Source organism: Triticum urartu, chromosome 5A (assembly GCF_056163025.1).
Source record: "Triticum urartu cultivar PI428250 chromosome 5A, HENAU_Tu73, whole genome shotgun sequence".
NCBI lineage: Eukaryota > Viridiplantae > Streptophyta > Magnoliopsida > Poales > Poaceae > Triticum > Triticum urartu.
The window spans coordinates 318,475,830-318,492,242 of NC_141877.1; the positions used below are offsets into that span (position 1 = coordinate 318,475,830).

Consider the following 16,413-nt stretch of genomic DNA (forward strand, 5'->3'; position numbering starts at 1 on the left):
TAAGACATACAAGGAAGGAAAAGAAATGGAAAACTAAACATCAAAGAAGAAAAATGCAAACCATTAGTGAAAGTATATGTCCATGCATGAATGGAAACAAGAGAATAGGCAATATAAAATGTTCAAGAAAGAGGAAAAAACATGTAAAAATATTAGTTTGTCATAAGTGGGGTTTGGCAAGGAAGAAATATATGCAATATAAAACATCGAAGTCGAAGGAAGGAAAAGAAATGCAAAATTAAACGTCAAAGAAGAAGAAAATGCAAAATATTATTTTGTCAGAAGTGGGGTTTGAACCCACGCCCTCGTAAGAGGACCAGAACTTGAGTCTGGCGCCTTAGACCACTCGGCCATCCTGACTTGTTTGCCGTGGAAGCGTATAAATAATATATATACACTGAATCGCAGGATTTCAAAAACAACGCCTTCTTGAACGTACCATATTTGATACGAGGAAATTTTGCACCATGTCCAAAGTGACAAGAATTGGTACTCTCATGCACAGCAATAACATACTGAGAAAGTGTTTACAGTCAACATCCAGCCGTTCCTCCCTGTCAGAAATCGACAGTAAACAACAAGCAACAGCTCAGAAACGATGAACAGACCATCACTTCATAGCTTCCTAAGAATCAGCGGCACGCCGCTCCCGGGCTCCACGGTCAGCCTGAACACGGGTCGATGATCGTAGCTCGGCGAGAGTGCAAACTCAAACCTGGACAGCAGCAGCGACAGCACGACCTTCACCTCAACCATGGCGAGGTTCTGGCCGGCGCACGTCCGGGGACCCACGCCGAACGGCATGTACATGTGGTGGGGCTTGCAGGCGCGTGCTATGCCTCCGGCAAACCTTCCCGGATCAAACTTGTCGCAGTCGGCGCCCCATGCCGAAGGGTCCCGGTGAGCCAGCATGATCGAGACCCTGATGTTGGTGCCTTTCGGGATGTCGATGCCGCCGAGGTTCAGGTCCTTCAGAGCTTCCCGCGTGACAAAGGAGGCTGGCGGGTACAGGCGGAGGGTCTCCTGGATCACCATCGTTAGCTGTAATACCATTATGCTTGTCTTAGCACTTTGCACAAGTCAGTCAAAAGGCAAGCAAAAATATGCATTCAAGTAGTTATCAGAGGTTTGTTTACTCAGCAATATGTATGTTCATTCAGACCAAACTTGCTAGTATTTATCTTGTTAATAAAAAAAATCTCTCATTTACAAGAGCGAGGCTTGATCATACGTACCGTTTTCAACTTCCGTAGCTTGTCGAAGTCTAATGCTTCTCCATGACAAACGTCAAGGACTTCCACCCGAGCTCGGTCCTGCCATTCAGGGTGCGCTGCAAGAAGCATCAGGCACCACGCGGCAGTGCTCGAGGTTGTCTCATGTCCCGCGAAGTAGATGTTCTTGCAGTTGTCGACGATGAAATCCTCGGGTGTGCACGAAGAGAAGGAAGCGGCTTTAGAACCCTCAATGATGGAGTGCAGAAAAAACTTATTTGGTGTGGTTGCTGAATCATGCCCGTGCTTCTCGGCTATGTTCAAGATGAGGCTACGGATGCAACTCCCAAGGTTCCAAATCTCTCTGTTACTCTTTGTCGGTAAATATCTGTTTATTTCAAGCATATTATCACAAAAAAGTACTTCTCTATTAGATGACAACACATGAAAAATCATGCTACTGCTTTTTTAAAAAGCAAAACATGTGTCAAATCATATTGGAGTAGTGGCTAGAAAACAACAGTCTGACGCTCAACTTCGACACACTACAGTTAGTATACCGTTACTAGTTCAAAATATCCATCATGTAGGTTTTCTATCTGTCTAACAAACACTGCCATCATAGTATGTGAAATAGCCTCTGGGGTTGATGTCAAATACATCATATATAAAGATAAAGATGATATGAATACATTGAACATACCTACTTCCAGGAACACCAATAAGCATACTTCGCTTCCCCATCAATTTCTGAAGTTGGCGAATTTTGTAAAATATCCCCTTGCCTTCGACAAAACTGCTTCCAAAAGAAGCTCTTGATATAACATCAGCTGAGAAGTTCCGCAAGAACTCATCAACTACAATCTCTGCCCTGCCTCCTTCAGACTCAACCTTTTCTTCCCATGAATTCAACATTGATAGTGCAGCATCCATCATCAAATTAACCATTCCCTGTGGATATTTCCACAATTAAGTTTAGTCTAATGGTGCATGTAGTAAGCATTTTTAAGCAAGCATTATTGTTGAACAACACCATGAAAAAACACTGTCTGAAGCATTTTTGCCTAAAAAAAGGCGTGTCTGAAGAAAAATACTCACGGTGAAGGCACAATTACCTTAACCTTGTCCATGAAGAATTCAGGTGCAATGACCTTTCGTTGGTGTACCCATAGGTCACCATTCGCCGTCAAAATTCCCATACCAAGAAGAGGTCCATGCTCTTTCTGCAAGTAGCTAGGCTTTCCAAGATCCAAAGACTTGCAACTGGCCAGCTCCTTCACCATGTCAGGATCTATGACATGTAGAGTTTGTATGCTTCCAGTAGCATACAAGTAGATGGAACCTGGCACAACATCAAATTTACGGCAACTTGCAAGGTTTAAATATGCAGCTCAGAGGCCATTTATCCATGTTATCGGGCCAAATCCCGCTGTCTAATCAAAGATTTATAACAGTAAAATAATACACATGTCTACTTAAGCAGAACTTAAATACAAATATTCTTAAAAGCAAAGTTTATGTCAAGTTAATGGCTCAAAGTGAAGATTAGTCAACATATGGTGAGACACGCTATATAGTGCATCATCGAAACGACTACGAAATTTTAGGAGATATCAGGTCCTCGTCAAAGAACATAACTGGCTTTAGCATCTAGCACCATCTACTCATCTTGAAACTACAAAAGGCCTCAATTTTTTTGTGATTATAATTGTGCATTCCCCATGAACCCCCCACAAATTCTGCCGTGCAAGAAAAATATATATCTCTTTCTACATGAACACTTCTAATAACAAAAGTTACAAATATATTTATTAAACATCGAATAGACTAGAATTCAGCAACCAAACAAATTGAAGCTAAATTCCTTACTGAAACTATCTACAGGTTTGTCAACATACCATAAACTCTGGTCCAGTGGAGGAAGTAAGGGAACAGAGTGGCCACATAATTTGAGGAGAAGCGATCTGTAGACCCTGCTCCCACTTCTTGATCAGACATGGCAAGTTTCTGGATTCTCCTCATCTCCGGTATGTTTCCGAAGAGGAAAGAAGGCTTGGGACCCTTCACTCCTTGGCTTCTCAGCTTCTGCCTGAGCCTCTCCGGCCTTAGCCATAGGGTGGTGTACAGGTAGGAGAAGAGAAGAGTGGAGAGGAAGACCGGAGGTAGCAGCAGTAGCCATTGCCGCGGTGAGAGGATCATCATCATGAGGGGGAGAGAGAGAGGATCATAGTATGTGAAGATACATATTTGCTGGGTGGTCCATGGTGCGCAGCTGGGAACAGGAAAAGTGCAAAACTACAAATTAGTCACTGATAAGACAGTGCCAGTTTTCTAGAAGAAATAAATAAAGAATGCAAAACAAAGACCATAGTTATTTTGATTTGCCATACCCTGAGAGAGAAGCTTTGTCTGATTGCTATGACCAGAGCAGAGAGCACCCCCATCACAAAAACAATTTCGGTTCTAAATACAATACTCTTCGGCGGGTGAGGAGATGCGAAGCCCTGGTTGGTGGAACAATCTTAACACGCTCAACCTGCTTGCAAGGTCTCAGATAAATAGGTAATCATAGTACTAGGCTGCAAGAAGATGTAGACTGATACTTTCATGCACTGTATTTTATTATTGCAGGCGGCAGAGTATCAGTCCTGCACATGTTACCGTTCATACATGAGCATGATTATTAGTACTATATAAAACTAATCGACCATGATTACGCTAACAGCCAAATGATGAAAGGCTATGGCTAAGGAGCGCTGGCCCGAATTCAACAAAAAGAAAAAAAGACTCGTGATTGAAACTGGAGATAGAGCAGATCAAAAAATTTAGATCCATTCCCCAAATCAAACAAGCAAGTATGTTTTTTAAGAGATTAACCTGTAGGACTAAGAAACAGGAACGATTCCGAAGGATTGAGGAAGGACGAGCGTGGTGCTTGACGTTGGTCCGCCGCCGCCGGCAAAAAGAGCGTTACTCTTTGCCGCAACCCGCGAATCTAGGCTCACTGGGAAAAGGAAGGAATATTCCGCAGCTAATCTAGGCTCACTGGGAGTAGATGAATTTGGACTGTTCGTGGTTTGAGAGAGAAGAACCCTAGCTAAATTCCTCTAATGCAAATAGGTTTCCCTTTCTTTACTTTTCTCATTCCAGCACCATGGCTTTAAGGGCCAGTTCAATTTGCAGTGGTAGACAGAACTCAGGGAAGTTTATAAAACAGTAGTAAGAGCAACTCCAACGGGTCGACCCAAACGGACGGCGCTTTTGTTAGCTTTTTGTCCGTTTGGATCGGCCCAGCGAACACAAACGTCCGGCGTTGTATTTGGGTCGACGCGAGCGCCCAACACTGGCCCGACCCATTTTGTCGGCGTGTTAAAAAAAAGTCTTATAAGCATTTTAAAAATGGGTTTGTCTAGGGCACATCTAAGTGGCTCAATCAAACTAGGAAGGAAAGGGAAAAGAAAAAAGAGGAAAGAAAATGTTTGCACAGATCTTCATGTAAAATCAAGGACATGGGACTTACATGTGCAATACTTAGGACACATCTAGATGTGCTTTAGCAAAACTGTTTAAAAATAAATATATGCATTTAATTAAACATAAGAGCATCTCCAATAGCATGTGTATATTTGGATGTCTATATATTTATATAGACAATGGTCTAAAAAGATTTTCTCATATACACGTCCAGTTTTGCATCAGAATGTCTATATATAGGGACCATGACAGGTGGGCTGTCGCTGGGGAGAGGAAGAAATCATAACTGCAGCTGAGTTTAGACAACGCCTTCACATTGTCCAGGCGTGGACATTGTCGAGGTCGATATAGAGGATGTGTATATTTAAACGACCATATAGGCAAGCTGTTGGACGCCTGTTTTTAGGTCACGTCGTGGAAAACGAGTATAGACATCCATATAGACAAGCTATTGGAGATGCTCTAAAAGCCGGTCACAAAGGCCCGTGAAAGTCCATATTACATTAATTAACATAAAAAGACTAAAAACTAGGCGTCCTCGCGGCGGCGTCTGCGTCGGGGCCGGTGAGGTTGATTAGCGTCGGCGCAGGGCCGGCCCAGGGAACGCCGTGTTCCAGAGGGCGGCGATGTCGGGCTGTGTCGCCGCTCCCTGGGCCTGGCGCGCCTCATCTTCGGCCTCACGCTCGAGCATCTGCAGGCGTTCGCCCTCCCGGCGCTCCTCGGCCAGCCGAACGCGGCGCCAGTGGTCAAGGTAGGTCGCCTCCTGCTTCTTCGTCGTCCCGAGCCAGATCGGCGGAGCGCTGACCCACTCGCGCACTACTTCAATCCAGGAGTAGCGCTCGAGGTAGGTCGACTCCTCCGGCTCGGCTTTAGGCGAGGACGGCGGGGTCGCCGGCGGCACGACGCAGTCGCCCGACGCGGAGAGGGCCATGGCCTCCGCCATAGCAGCCTGGAAAGCCGCCTCATCCACCTCCCTCTACCGCTCCTCCTCCTCTCCTTAATGGTCGTCTGGTAGGTGGCCTCGGCCTCCTGGTCCTCGTCGAAGATAACGAGCGCGGGCGGTGGCAGGCTGCGGTCGACGCCGCGAACGTTGCGTCGCCTCGCCTCCTCGTGCTCGACGGCGAACCATCGAGCCCAATTGGGCGAGTCGACGGCGTAGTGCGGTTCGGCGCGCTGCTCCGGCGCCAGCAACGCCCGTCGGCGCAGCACCTCCTCCACATGGGCCCTCGCCGTCTGCGGCGCCGCCGACACAGGGATCCTCTCCGGATCCAAATGCCAGTCATGTGGCAGCGTCACATCGGGGTACGGCAAAGGCACACAGTGGTGTCAGTGCCACTCGACCTGGTGCAACGGCACATTGATGCGCCGCCTCTGCCGGGGAGCGCGCGGCGGCGCGGGGAGGGCGGGGAGGGAGGGGGAATGGCGGGCGGGGGCCTTGCCCTTACGGCTGCTGTCGATGCCGGAGAAGAAGCCCATGCTGGCGGTGGCTAGGGTTGTCGCCGGCGTGGGGGCAGGGGTGGCCAGATGGGGACGGGGGGCGAGTGGCAGTGGATGAGGATGGCCCCGCAGCACGTCCGACTTAAAAAAGGACGACTGTCGTCGCTGGCGCGTGGGCCCAAGGTGGGCGGTCGTCATAAATTATGTTAACCGTGGTGGTTGGACGGACGCCAGGTGGGGACGCGGCGGACGGCAAGGAGACGCGCGGCGCGTCCGCGCCAACGCATTGCAGGCGCAATTTTGGGCCGAAGACGGGTCGGCGCGAACGCCGAACGGACACGATTTGAGTTTGGGTCAGCACGTTAAGCCGCCACTTTTGTCCACGTCGATCCGAACAGATGCGGGCGGACGAAATGGGTCACCCCATTAAAATTGCTCTAACTAGGAAGTAAGAAGACAACAGCTAGCTTTAATCCTAACCATCCGTGCATAGTTTAAAAAACCGGACCGAATCAAAAAAACCGAAACCGGCGACCTCAGTTGGTTTTTTAAGCTAATAAGACTGCTATGCAATCAGATGAAGAAAACAGGTTGAACCAGCCGGTTTTTTGAAAACCGTTGAAAAAACCAGGTCATTGAACCGGATAAAATCAAGATTTTTTTTATAGAAATTGGGAGAAGTGGAATTCGACCCCAGGATGTTTCAGCAGTACGCGAGGCCTGCCCAAGGTCCAATAACCAACTCGATTGTGCTACTTTGTGGTCCACTACATATAAATAATTTTATTTGACCATTTGTTCACACTATATTAACACATATATTACTCAACATATATTATTTTATTGCTTAAAAAACCGATAATCAAATCGATGAACCGGCGGTCCGATCGATAAAAACCTAAACCGACAACCTTTTCGGTTCAGGTTTTTAAACTATGCATCCATAGCGTTCGTCTTCAGTGGATCTTGTCCCCCTGTTATCTGAAGAGATGTCGATGACACCAGACAGTGTTTGGTTCAGTGGCATTCAGTCACGCCAACTCCAACTCACCAAAGCATACAAACATGGATTTGGTTCGTTTCTTTATCCGTTTGAATCGGTCAGGTAAACATTGAACGTCGACACCTGTTTTTAGCTGTGGTACGTAGGTGCGCCCCGCATTTCAGACTTGGGTGTTAAAAGATCCAAAAAACATAAAAAATAGTATAAACTTAATATCTAAACCGTCAAGGAAAGTCCACGTACAATTTAAACTTAAACACATGGAAAAAAAACTTTGAAAAAAAAAAGCAGACCCATAGCCTTAGAAATTGTCGTTGTCGTCCTCATTGGTCAGATCTACGAACGTCGGCACCTCCATCCACGAGAAGGCCTGCTAGTAGGCTGTCAGCGCCGCCGCATCGCTCGGCTTCTAGGACATGCTGCTCTGCCTACTCGTCGGCCGTGCCCAGCCAAACGGGTGTGCACAACACGTAGACTAGCACAATGCTCGTCCGCGACCAACACTGCACGCTATCCAAGACTTGTATCATTCGATGATGCCATGTGAATAGCTAGAAACATGTGAAGTGTATGACTAAGCCAATAACAAAAATTTCTGAAGGAGACTAGAGCAGGTTACCATGAGACAAAAGATTCTCTTTCTAAAGAGATTTGATTCGGAACTTTTATATGTCCAAGGTCAACATTGAACTTCTTTCATAGGTTTTTCCTTACTTTATTTGTGTCAATAAACAATTCAAAATATCTAGGATTTTTTTGAAAAGTTTAGGGAAAAAAATTGAAATGGAATACTATAGAATAAAGCTAAAAACAATAAGTCGTATATAGAAGAGCCCAGATTTCAAATGAAGAAATGGAAACTCGCGCCAGATGCTGGTGGCGGTGGGGGCATGTTGGCCTTCACGGCGGCCGTCGAATCTGCCAGTGCATGCGCAAGTCCTGGCCACCTGAAGATCCAACTCCTCGTAGTCCCACCTGTTGGCCTCTTCGAGCGCCACGAGATAGACCTCCTCCTCCCGGTCTTCCTCCTTCACCACCACCAGCGGTGGAGCGCGTGCAACCGTCACACCCAAGCTCTGTTGGCGGCGGGCGGCGGGCTCAGTGGCAAACCAAGCGTCCTAGTTGGCCAAGTCCACTGTGTAGTCTGGGTGGCGGCGGAGCTTGGGTAAGAGTTCAGCCCGACGGTGGCGGATCTCCACCATCCGCGCGCAGTCCGATTGCGACACCGCCGACACTAGCACATGTCGCGGTTGAGGTGCCAACCGTGTGGCAGATTTACGTCCAACCACGATGCCGAGATGTGATGCTGCCAAAAATATCTGAATTGGTGGACAGGGAGGTAGAGCCGCTGGCATGCCAGCCGCGGCGCAATGGTGAAGTTAGCCGTCCGGCGCCCAGACGACGAGCTAGCCTCGTGGTTGTGCTTTGCCGCAGAGCTTGCTGAACCCCCATGGCGACAGCTAGGACTGGTTTCTCGGGAGGATGGGCGAAAAGAGAAGACGGAGACTGGGGAGAAGAAGTGGATTGGACTGGCCGCCCCCCTACATCGGCATTAAAAAGGACGGGTGTGGACTATATTGTCTGGCTGATGTGCAGGCCCAGCCGCACGCGTGCTATTTAATAGGACGATGGGCAGTAGTTGGACTGCCCACGCATGGACCCGAGGCGCACCGAGCTAACGAGCGGTGCCTCCGTCTCGTATTTATGGACGCAAATCGAACCCAAATTTAAGGTAAAAATGTACCTGAACAAACACACATACTATTTGCGGTTTGGTGGATGTGATTGGTCCATGGACCCAAACGAACACAAGTGGACCAAATGGATTGGCTCAGAGCCTTAAGAGCAACTCCAACGGGCCGACCCAAACGGACGGCGATTTTGTCCGCTTTTGTCCGTCTGGTTCGGCCGCCCGCCTGGCGTCCGCCCTGTTTTAGATATGGGTCGACAGCACGCCTAACGCGCCGACCCATATGTGCCGGCGTGGCCGATTGGCCGCCTTATTTCAACAAATAGCTCATTTTTGCATTGATTTTGCATTTAAACATATAGTCAAATAACATAGTTTGAACCGAATAAAATAGCATAGTTTTACAAGCCGAATAAAAATAAAAACGTCTCCCATAGTTTTGCAAGCCGAATAAAGAAGATACATCTATTGGTTGCCAACATGAGCCCACATATACTCAACCAAATCATTTTGCAGTTGCACGCGAGTTTTCCAATCACGCATGTCAGGATGAAATTGGATGAACTGTTCAAACGTTGCCGCTCCTCCATGCTCAGACACAACATTCTCACCCTAAAACTGAAACCCTTGATCGTACAGACGTTCCGGACGCTCATCTTCTACGATCATATTGTGCATGATCACACAAGCAGTCATCACCTCCCACAGTTTCTACGTGCTTCAAGTATTAGCAGGATACCGAACGATGCCCCATCGAGATTGCAAAACACCAAAGACACGCTCGACATCCTTCCTAGCACTCTCTTGCTCTTGGGAAAATCTTTTCCTTTTCTCTCCGACAGGGTTGGGAATTGTCTTGACAATAGCGGTCCACTGACGATAGGTACTGTCACCCAAGTAGTATCCTTTGTCGTAGTTGTGGCCGTTGATAGTAAAGTTTATCGGTGGGCTGTTGCCTTCGGCAAGCCTAGCAAACACCGGCGAGCGCTGAAGCACGTTGATATCATTGTGTGATCCGGCCATGCCAAAGAAAGAGTGACAGATCCAGAGATCTTGAGACGCCGCGGCCTTTAGTATGATAGTACAAGCCCTGACATGGCCCTTATACTGCCCTTGCCAAGCAGAAGGGCAATTCTTCCACTCCCAGTGCATATAGTCTATACTGCCAAGCATCCCTGGGAAGCCCCTGCTAGCATTCATCACCAATAAATGGGTTGTATCTTCAGGAGTTGGCTCTCTCAAGTACTCAGGGCCAAACACAGCAATAACAGCCTTGCAGAACTTATACAGAGACTCTAGGCATGTAGACTCACTCATACGGACGTACTCGTCAATGAGATCACCGGGCACTCCGTATGCAAGCATTCGGATGGCGGCAGTGCATTTCTGATAAGAGGAGAAACCAATCTTGCCAACGGCATCCTCTTTGCACTCGAAATAGTCATCGTAGCCGACCACCCCCTCTCTAATACGGTTGAAAAGATGCCTATTCATACGGAAACGACGGTAGAATTTTTGATGTTTGAACAACAGATTTGTTGTATCAAAGTAGTCTTTCTAAAGAAGGAAATGTCCGCTCTCTCGGTTGCGATTCAACGCCGGAAAGTGGCCCGGAATGGAGCCATGAAACAACGGCCACTGGCTGTTGAGGTGGTGATGGACCAACACGGCAGCCAATATCTCCTCCTGGTCACCGAACGACGAATCGTCGGAGTCGCAAAGGAAATTGTGAAAAAGGAACTCGTCGGTGGAATCCATTTTGTACCTTGTCAAACTATCGAACAGTTTGCGGGCGTCGATGAAGGAGACGGACGACGAAGGGAGTCGCGGCGCGCATGGACCAGCTAGCTGCCCTGCCGGCGTCCGAAGAGCGGGCCGACGTTCGACGAGCGTGCCGGTAAGGATCTGGCCGGGGCGGTGAGGCGGCTTCTTGGTCGCGGTCGCGGCTGTGTCAGGGGGTGGGAAGCAGCCGGCTCCCCGGCGGCAAGACGGCGGTGGCGGGTGACGTGGGAGGTGGCGGCGTTGCTGAGCGGATGTTGCGGCGCCGGCAGCTGGTAGAGTCGCCGGAAAAATGGGCGACGGCGTCGGCGACGAAGGAGGCGGACGAGGGTTGCTGTTGGATGGAGGGCAATGTGCCATCGATCAGCGGGCCCGGAGGGAGAAGAAGGCGAGCGCGCGCATCCATCTCGTGTCTGCGCCGACGCTAATAAAAAAATGAATAGGTCGGATCGTTGATCCCAAGTAGGAGGACGAGTCATGCCATTCATCCTTCGAAAGCAAAGCGGGTTACATACAATACGTGTCTCCCACTGTCTGTTGTTACAACAAATGGACGTACCGTACGGTTTCAGCAAGATACACAGGATCCTAGAACATTTTCTGACACGTTATGATAAAAAGTTTCTGAATTTTTAAAGGAGTATTCAAGTAGTATTTCTTCCTATTGTTATGCAAGTGTCTGCTGAAGTACTATTTGTTGATGTTGTTCTACTTCTTGTACTCCTAGTTCATGCTGGAGTGCTGCTTGTTCCTGTTGTTCTACTGTTGTAGTGCTGGAGTAGATTGTTTACTGTAAATTGTTTGTACTCTGAAGAATAAGATGTACTATATCAGTAGGAGTACTCCAGTAGCTATAGCAGTAGAACAAGTAGCAAGTTTTTACAGTAGAGCTACTCCATTAAAATTCAGTTACATGTATCAATAGTACTCCAACAGATAATGATGTAGGGTAGGAACCCTATCGCCCGATCTTTCACGAAAGGAGCGGAATCCTGCGAAGAACACGAAGAACACAAAGGGTAAAATGAGAGAAAACACTCAAACCAACATGAATAGATCACACATGTGCTAGATCCTCGAATACATAAAGTAAGATACACGATCCACGATCAACTAGGGACGATACAAAGGGTAGCCGGTTCTTCTCCGTGAGGAGGTCTTGAATCCATAAGGGGATCTTCCCGTAAAGGGGTCTTGAATCCAAGGTGGATCTTCTCCGAAGAGGGGCCACGGTCTCTCTCAAGGAGTAGACCCGATATGGATGAGCGTAGCTCTATCTCTCAAATGAGCTATCACAATGCTACCCTCAAATGGTGGAGGTGGAGGAGTATATATAGTCTAGGGCCACGAAGGGGTAAGTGAAGGGGTACATGGGCCTCAGCCCACAACTGGACACAGCCAGGTACCGGCCGTCCGCTGGGGACCGGTCGTCCGATGGCTCATGGGCGGCTAGACGTCCGGTAGGGGCCGGTCGTCCGCTCGTTCTGGCTCAGATGCTGGTGTAGCGGATTTCCGGTCTGGACTGGTCGTCCGGAGGCGTCAGACGTCCGCTCGTTTGGCTCGGGTGCAGGGACACCGGTCGTCCGGTGGATCTTCAGGCGCCGGACGTCCGGACCCGACCGGCCGTCTGGTGGCTGGAGCTTCTTCGACGGCTCTTCTTCTTGCGTCTTCGTTTCCACGCTTCCCTCGCGGATGGTGTAGGTGTTCCTTGGCGCTTGCACTCCTCCACGTCGTCCGCAGCGTTCCGACAATACCTGTGCATGCACACGGGAGAAGTGTCAAGTAGTATACCATCCTCGAAGGGGTCAAGTGAGCACGTGTAAAGGATATGATTCACCTTTGTGTATATGAAGTAGAGGTCGCACGTGTCACTTGCCAAACGGACTCTTGACATGGTGATGTCCGTAGGATGCTCCGCATCATCTCCCCTCCCTTGGGAAAGATCCGACCTCGGATCGACAACCAAATCACCATGGGAAAGAGATGGCTTCGCCGTGTAGGAGTGGATGTTCACCAAGTAGTCGTCATCTTCAAGCTTGAAGTGGGCACTCTCCAATGTCGCACCATCTTGGGATTCCTTCAAAATGAGCAAGGACAACAAACACTTGGAAAAATGAATTTGGTTAGTGTTAGTGCAAAACCAAGCATTCAAGAGGCGATTCACCAAACAAGTGTCGTCATCATGCAAAGCATATGGTGTGACAAAGGATTGTGACATGGCATATAAGCGCATAAATTAAGCACAAGCAAAGATATCATGGGGACAAGCATGTAAATGGTTGTCATCAACCGCATGAAGTGAGCAAGTATGAATCATTGGTGATGCAACAAGGCAAGCAATCATAGGAATCAAGTCGTGCAAGCTAGTAGTGCAAAGATGCAACATACTAGAGGAAAGCATGGCAATCATGTCGTCTGAGCAAATAATAGTCATAGGCAATGTACATGACATATCGCAAGCACGAACACAAAGCAAGATCATAGTATCATCATAGGCATGGGACACAAAGTAAACATGGCAATAACAAGCAATGTCTCCACCAAGCTTGCAAATACACATACAAGTATGAGAATCAATCATCATGTGTAATGCAAAGCATGGGTCACGAATGCATGGCAAAAGGATAGTAATGAGCATATCATGCAAAGTGATCATGGCAAGATGGGCATAGAATATGTAGTGGACAATAACCTATAGCCAAGTGAGGGTCATGTAGAAGAAATGCGTGAAGTATTTGCACGAAGGGAACGGTGGGAAAGACAATCCATGGGATCTCAAGTCATCGTTGCTCTCTAGAGCTCGTTTTGTTAACTCATGGGATTGCGAGGTTGACAAGAATTCATGGGTACCTACACAAAAGAGACACAGACGAAAGAAATTGTGTGTGTGGTAAATGTACACATCATCCATCATGATGTGTATGTGCATGTGAAAGTTAGCACAAGATAAGCGTTGCTCAAAGAAATTTGATGCATGGTATAAGAACATGTCATCCATCATGAAAGAATAGTTATTGTGTATAACATGATGGGGATGCAAATTGAGCATACAAGTATATGGCACATCAATAGCATGTTTATTCGTGGGAAGCATATTGTGCACATAAGTATTGGGATCATGCAATGGATGGGAGTGATCAAAATCTCCAAACATGTATGAGGAAACTACGGGGGTCTCCTCATGTGCAATATTTGAAATATCATACGGAGAAAATGGGCAACATCCAAAATAATGCATATCCGAAGCTAGGTGGTCATGGCATGGCATATGAGATAAATAATGCAAAGGGAGCATATCAATATCATTACAAGAGAAACAAATGCCAATAACCATAGGCTTGTCATCTATGCCATAGGTGCAAATTGGGTTAATCTTAATGGCATATGCATAGTCACTATGAAGAGATTGCAAATATGACATGTGGTCGATCTCATGCATAGCATATGACAAGTCAAGCGGATTGACAAACATGATGTGACCGAGAGAATTAGCACAAGAAATCCTATGTAACATGGCATCACAACTAATAGACTCCACATGGCAATCATCATACTCATCATAAATGGGTAAATCATCGCATGGGGAAGTCATACTAGCATGAAGCATGTCAATAGGGGGATCAACATCATGCAAGCAATTAATGTCATGAATGTCCACTAGTGGGACTAGAGCATCACCTTCACCTATGTTACCTTGTTCATTCCACTCAAGTGGTGTAGGTGAGGTGGGAAAGACCAAATGGTGGTCAAGATCATCATTATGATGGAACCATGTGGGGGTGCATTATATTCCACCATGGCCATCGTCTTGTCCAAAGGTAGGACGAAGTCGTCGAGAAGCGGCGCATCATTATATAAGAGACCTAGCACCAAATGAGAAGACACAATAAAGGTAGAGGTCAAGTCGTTAGTGTTAAAAGTGGCCTCACATGACCTATCAACTGGACACAGCCAGTTACCGGACGTCCGCTGGGGACCGGTCGTCCGGTGGCTCGTGGGCGGCCGGACGTCCGGTAGGGGCCGGTCGTCCGCTCGTTCTGGCTCGGATGCTGGTGTAGCGGATTTCTGGTCTGGACCGGTCGTCCAGTCGCCGGTCGTCTGGAGGCGTCAGACGTCCGCTTGTTTGGCTCGGATGCAGGGACACCGGTCGTCCGGTCTAGACCGGTTGTCCGGTGGATCTTCAGGCGCCGGACGTCCGGACCCGACCGGTCGTCTGGTGGCTGGAGCTTCTTCGACAGCTCTTCTTCTTGCGTCTTCGTTTCCACGCTTCCCTCGCGGATGGTGTAGGTGTTCCTTGGCGCTTGCACTCCTCCACGTCGTCCGCAGCGTTCCGACAATACCTATGCATGCACACGGGAGAAGTGTCAAGTAGTATATCATCCTCGAAGGGGTCAAGTGAGCACGTGTAAAGGATATGATTCACCTTTGTGTATGTGAAGTAGAGGTCGCACGTGTCACTTGCCAAACGGACTCTTGACATGGTGATGTCCGTAGGATACTCCACATCAGATAACATGAATTCAGATATAGTAACAAGTTAACATGAATTTGACTAAACATGAATTTAATATAAATTCAGGTAACAAGCTTTTTACAGTAGTCCTGCAGTATTCCAACAGACTATTCTTGTGTATCTTGAATTTAACTGAAATTGACACGAATTCAGTAACAAGTTTAACAGTACAGGACATGAATTTAACTGAATTACTCCAGTAACAAGTTTAACAAGTGTCATGTTGTATTAAACAAGTAATCTGGTGCTTGCTGTTTGCTTGCTTCGTGTAACATATGCTGCTGAAGACGAGTAGTTGTAGCTAGGAAGATGATGCATAGTAGTTTTATGTTGTTGTAGTAGTTGTAGGATGTTGTTGTAGTTGAAGTTGCAGGAGTAGATAATGGAGTATTGCCAATTTACTGTTGGTAAAGATGTTGAACACACAACTGCTGTTTACTCCAATGATAGGAGTAGTGATGGACTTGCTCTAGATTTTAGGATTTCTTTTCTTCTAGTTCTAGGATTAAATTTGTTGTAGTATGCGTGGTGCTGTGGAGTACAACGTCTCAGGTGCACCCACACTTATGGTGCTACCGGTGCACCGAATGCCGTACAACATTTTAAAAAATCTGAACAAAATTCTAGCACATTGACACAACATCAATGTATGTCGTCACAAAATTTCGTATCAAAATTTGAAACCTTCATTGAGATACAAAATTGACATCTGGGCCAAATCTAAAGCCCAACGTATGTTACGTACTATTCAGTGTTGAATTGGTCATTTTCTGTTTTAGGAGCTATGTTTTGAATTTTGACTTGAAATTTTGTGACAATATATATTAATGTTGTGTGAATGTGCTAAATTTCTTTCAGAATTTTTTGAACATTTAAAATGTGTAACGTGAGTTCGGTGCACCGGTAGCACCACAAGCACCGGTGCACGAGATAATCACAAGTCGAAATTCAAAACATAGCTCCTAAAACAAAAATGACAAATTCAGCATTGAATAGTAAGTATGTAACATAAGTTAGGCTTTAGATTTGGCCTATTATCACACTGATGTCAATTTTGTATCTCAGTGAAGGTTTCAAATTTTGATACGAAATTTTGTGACGACATACATTGATGTTGTGTCAATGTGCTATAATTTTTTTCAGATTTTAAAAAATATTGTACGGCATTCGGTGCACCGGATACGTTCCCGTAGTTAGAATACTTCCAATACTCCATGTTAAGCACAAAGCATTGTGCTTTGGAATACTCCTTTCTTTGGCCTCTCCTTGCCTTTCCTCTCCTCCCCTCTCCTCTCCTACTCCTAAG

The 16,413-nt window shown here is 47.0% G+C and overlaps 1 protein-coding gene and 1 non-coding gene across 4 annotated transcripts; both read right to left on the bottom strand.

Moving 5' to 3' along the window:
- Positions 1 to 276: 276 nt before the first annotated feature.
- TRNAL-CAA (transfer RNA leucine (anticodon CAA)) lies at positions 277 to 360 on the bottom strand. The gene has a single exon. It is a non-coding gene; the product is annotated as a tRNA-Leu (tRNA).
- A 113-nt stretch (positions 361 to 473) lies between these two features.
- LOC125508733 (cytochrome P450 714C2) lies at positions 474 to 4,389 on the bottom strand. 3 transcript variants are annotated; one of them, XM_048673524.2, is made up of 7 exons: positions 4,089 to 4,389; positions 3,602 to 3,747; positions 3,110 to 3,483; positions 2,327 to 2,553; positions 1,915 to 2,162; positions 1,236 to 1,599; positions 474 to 1,023 (listed from the first exon to the last, which is right to left on the bottom strand). In XM_048673524.2, the coding sequence occupies exons 3-7, from the start codon at positions 3,414 to 3,416 to the stop codon at positions 616 to 618; spliced, it is 1,554 nt and encodes a 517-aa protein (XP_048529481.1). In that variant the 5' UTR covers positions 3,417 to 3,483; positions 3,602 to 3,747; positions 4,089 to 4,389; the 3' UTR covers positions 474 to 615. The 3 variants fall into 3 exon arrangements, with proteins under 3 accessions (XP_048529481.1, XP_048529479.1, XP_048529480.1); XM_048673522.2 differs by having other exon boundaries at positions 474 to 1,041; positions 4,089 to 4,383; XM_048673523.2 differs by lacking the exon at positions 4,089 to 4,389 and having other exon boundaries at positions 474 to 1,041; positions 3,602 to 3,760.
- Positions 4,390 to 16,413: the final 12,024 nt, after the last annotated feature.

Bases quoted from the DNA above. Each gene is read 5' to 3' on its own strand.
- LOC125508733 (XM_048673522.2), bottom strand. From the start codon at position 3,416: ATGATGATGATCCTCTCACCGCGGCAATGGCTACTGCTGCTACCTCCG. The intron at 2,554-3,109 runs GTATGTTGACAA...ATGTTGTGCCAG, and splicing joins CCACTGGACCAGAGTTTATG to GTTCCATCTACTTGTATGCT. The intron at 1,042-1,235 runs GTACGTATGATC...ATGGTATTACAG, and splicing joins AGCTACGGAAGTTGAAAACG to CTAACGATGGTGATCCAGGA.